Source organism: Nematolebias whitei, chromosome 9 (assembly GCF_014905685.2).
Source record: "Nematolebias whitei isolate Nwh7 chromosome 9, NemWhi1, whole genome shotgun sequence".
Classification (NCBI taxonomy): domain Eukaryota; kingdom Metazoa; phylum Chordata; class Actinopteri; order Cyprinodontiformes; family Rivulidae; genus Nematolebias; species Nematolebias whitei.
Genome location: NC_056506.1, coordinates 50,021,498 through 50,025,365, shown reverse-complemented (window position 1 = coordinate 50,025,365; position 3,868 = coordinate 50,021,498). Strand labels below are relative to the sequence as shown.

At 41.8% G+C, this 3,868-nt stretch overlaps 1 protein-coding gene across 1 annotated transcript in view; it reads left to right on the top strand.

The window, feature by feature from the left end:
• Positions 1-3,868, top strand: part of dnaaf11 (dynein axonemal assembly factor 11) — a 27,963-nt gene that overhangs the window by 12,712 nt on the left and 11,383 nt on the right. Inside the window, 2 exon segments of the mRNA XM_037681411.1 lie at positions 2,534-2,611; positions 3,045-3,110. Coding sequence (XP_037537339.1) covers positions 2,534-2,611; positions 3,045-3,110 — 144 coding nt within the window.

Genomic DNA, 3,868 nt, shown 5'->3' with positions numbered 1-3,868 from the left:
TTGTGTTTACTTGTTTATGTTGTGGTTGTGTTTACTTGTTTATGTTGTGTTTGGTTCTGTCCCTTCCTTTGCATCTTTTTCAGAACTGATTTGTCGTCTTCAAAATGTTGACAAACATTTCTGAGAAACGAAGATGGAACTCATCCGTCCTTATTTCTCCCGTAGTTCAGTCCTAAAGTTAGTTTTTCCCGTGCCCCTCGTGTTTGCGTTCCTTGGTTCCATCGTCCGGACCCGGGACAGGTTCTGTTTGAGTTTCGGCTGTGCTGGTGCTGGTGCTGGTCCGCTCTGTGAGACGTCCTCGTTCAGTGGAACAGAATTGTCCCACGTCTGTTCGGTGTCAGTGATGTGATCTTCAGGTCCAGACTGGTCTTCCTGTCTCTCGTATCTTTTAGTCCCGACATTAATCAGCTGTCGGATCAAGTGTGACCCGACGGGTCAGAACAGGACCGATGGCGGCGGTCAGTGAGTCTATCATGTCTGCAGCGCTCCTCTCTGATGAAGCCGTGATCATCACCTCAGTTCATCGTGTTAACGTCTCTTCATGCAGACTGGCACACCGCTCCTTCCTCGCCGGCAGCCGAGCGTCGGACTCTCGCCTGCCGGCGGTCGTCTGCTCAAGGGTCAAGGTTCAAGGTACTTTGTCATTCGTGTCACATGTGGTGCATGAGGTGGAATGAAATTTTGTACTCAAGGTCCCAGTTACACTCAAAAATAGCAAAAATATAAAGTATAAAAAGAAACGGTATACAGAAGTCCCTCGCTACTTCGCGGTTCGTTTATCACGAACTCGCTCTATCGTGGTTTTTCAAAATAAGAGTGGACATGACACATAAATGGCTGATTGATGGATGAGCCACACGATCAGCATTAATTTTTTTAAATTTAAAACCAATTATTTTAAATTATTTAGCACCTGAGTGCAGCCCAAGCTGCAGGAGAAGCTTCTTCATGCATCGTGTCGTATGTCCGCTCTGCAGAGGAGGAGTGGGCGTGGCCAAGACCTCTGGCAGGTGACTGAGTGCAGCCGGAGGCAGGGAGCTGAAAGCATGACATGCTGCGCTCTTTTAGAGCGTTTAGAGTTTTGAAACATTGTTAGAATATTGTTTAAAACAACTTAATATATACCGGTGTGTGTGTGTGTATGCATATAAATAAATGCTAAAATAAACTACTACTTACTACTTGTACTACTTGTACTACTTTTCCTACTTCGCGGCTGTTCACTTCTCGTGGGGCTTCAGAGTATGGATCCCCCGTGATAAACGAGGAGCTACTGTACAAAGATCTAAGATACACACTAAATGCTCTGTGGGTTGAACGGACGGATGGACGTGAGGTGTTCGTTTCGCTGCGTGTGGTTCCGTGTGCAGATTGTAAGGCAGCAGTTAAAAACCTACAGAGCGCTAAAGTAGGCGCTAAAACCAAGTTTTACATTAAACGATCTTAACTTCAGGCCTTGAATGTCAGAAATATGTTCAGATTTCTTTAAGAACTATTTGAGAACCTTTGAAACTCTGAAGGCTGATTCATCCTCTGCGAGACATTGACATATTTGATGTGTGTGAAAGAACTTGTTCTGTGCACGAGCTCCGGCAGAACTTTTTTCTCACGGGACTCGTCATAGAACTTTTTTCTCACAGGGTTCCTTGCAGGACTTTGTTCTCACAGGGCTCCTTGCAGAACTTTGTTCTCACAGGGCTACTGGCAGAACTTTTTTTTCACTGGACTCCTGGCAGAACTTTTTTCCTCACAGAGCTACTGGCAGAACTTTTTCTCACGAAGATCCTTGCAGAACTTTGTTCTCACAGGGCTCCTGGCAGAACTTTGTTCTCACAGGGCTACTGGCAGAACTTTTTTTTTCACAGAACTCCTGGCAGGACTTTTTTTCTCACAAACGTCAAAAATATATCCACTGACAGCATTATTCCGGCGGGAAGGGAGAACATTTGAAAAGACTGAGCTGGGGGGGAAAAAAAAACCCTCCTGACAAAATGGCGATGCTCTAGCTTGTTGCCATGGCAACTGTCAATCAAAAAAAAAAGAAAAAAAAAAGGAGTACCCGGATGTACCAATGACGAATAAATTCTGAACTGGCCAGAGTTACAGCGCACACATAACTCCAGTGGTGTCCCTGTGTGATTTTTTTAACGACGTATGGCCTGTTGCTGTCAGTCGACTGGGATTTAAATAGTAGACTATGGTATTTTTACGGCTTTATGTAATTTAGTTATCTTTGTCAGAGACAAAACATAAAAAAACAGCGTCGTGCTAAATAAAGCAACGGTTGTCCTGTTCGTACAGGTCTTCTAGCCAATGGATAAGTTGCAAACTTGGCCATTAGTGTAGTTGTCTGCATTCGGATCTTTTAGTAATAAACACATATTTCAGTTGAGTTCTTCAACATTGAGGTAACTAACTGCATTTTAACCAAAAAGCTGTTTTAATTTTTGTCTGTTGCCTGTCGGGGAGGTCTGTGCACGTACAGGAACTGACATTTTCTGCACGTTAAAACTCACGTCATGTTTCTCTGCAGGCACGAAGAGAAGAAGCCAAAACCACAGAGGACTCTGATCACAGCCGAAGGACGAGTGATGAACGTCAACGAGCCCAAGTACAAAAAACTGAGACCCGTCGGAGCTTTCGTCTCCGTTTCTGCTTCTTGTAAAAATATTCGTATTAATTTGTTTTAGTGCACAACAAGTTGCTTTGCAGTCTTTGCTTAGGAGGGTCAGGATACAGAAGACTGAGCAAAATGTAGAAGAAGAACGTTCAGGAGAAGCAGGAAAAATACTATAACACTCGAATGCACCACAGATCTCACCGTGGGTCATAAACATCTCATGCAGCCTGCTCATTGACACCTGAACATCTCATAATTCAGATCTGCTGTCGGGAAACTCGACCGCCAACGACAGATTTAACACTTAAATCCAGTTTGTTGTGTTTGATTTTCCTTCTTTTTATCTTCATTATAGTCATTTTGATCAAACTTTAATTTGCACTGTTTATTGATTTGTTTGTTTTTCCTTCATTTTGTTTGTCAGGTTGGAGTTTTCATTGACTGAAGAAGAAGAAACCAACTCGATTGTTTTAGACCTGGCTGTTTACAGGTGAGACGTTTGAACGGAAGTCGTTCAGTTTACTCTGCAGACATCAAAGTGTTTGTTATTACTCGCCGTCATTAAGGCAGGTGAGCACGTGCTTGTGTGTCTGTCGGCAAAATATCCCACAGACCACCGGTGGGTTTTAATAAAACTTTCAGAAAAGAACTTCTGTACCCACTTTAAGATGGCCGCCACAGCTAATCAACCGTAGCCAACATAAAAATGTCTACAACTCAGTTTGAGAGACTTGAGCTCAAATATGGCGTGGTAGTAGTAGAGAGTAATTTAAAACACACACTCTGAGTGCTAATGGATCACATGAATCTTTGTTTAAAACTTGAGGAGGCAACGAGGTGCGCGATATGCATTCCAAAAAAAACAACTATTGCACTACTTTTAGTTACGTACGTTCGTTTGTCACTGCGCCTGAAACATACCTGAAAATTTTAACTTTACTGTATTATATATTTTCTGTTGCTTTTAATTATTTAAAGTACAAAAAGGGAAAAACATAAATGTCAAGTTTAAAAAAAAAAAAGACACATAACAATTTTAAACTAAACTTTAACAGCTAACATTCAAAACTGTATATTTTATACAGTTCGGTTCAGACATTAAGAAAACTGGTCTGTAAAGAATATTTCATCTGTTGTTTGAACTCTGGTTTGGTTTCTTTTTGTGTCTGTCTGTAATTAATCAGATAAATTGGCATTAGCAGCAGTAGAATTAGTGTACCATACCATACCATACCATACCATACCATA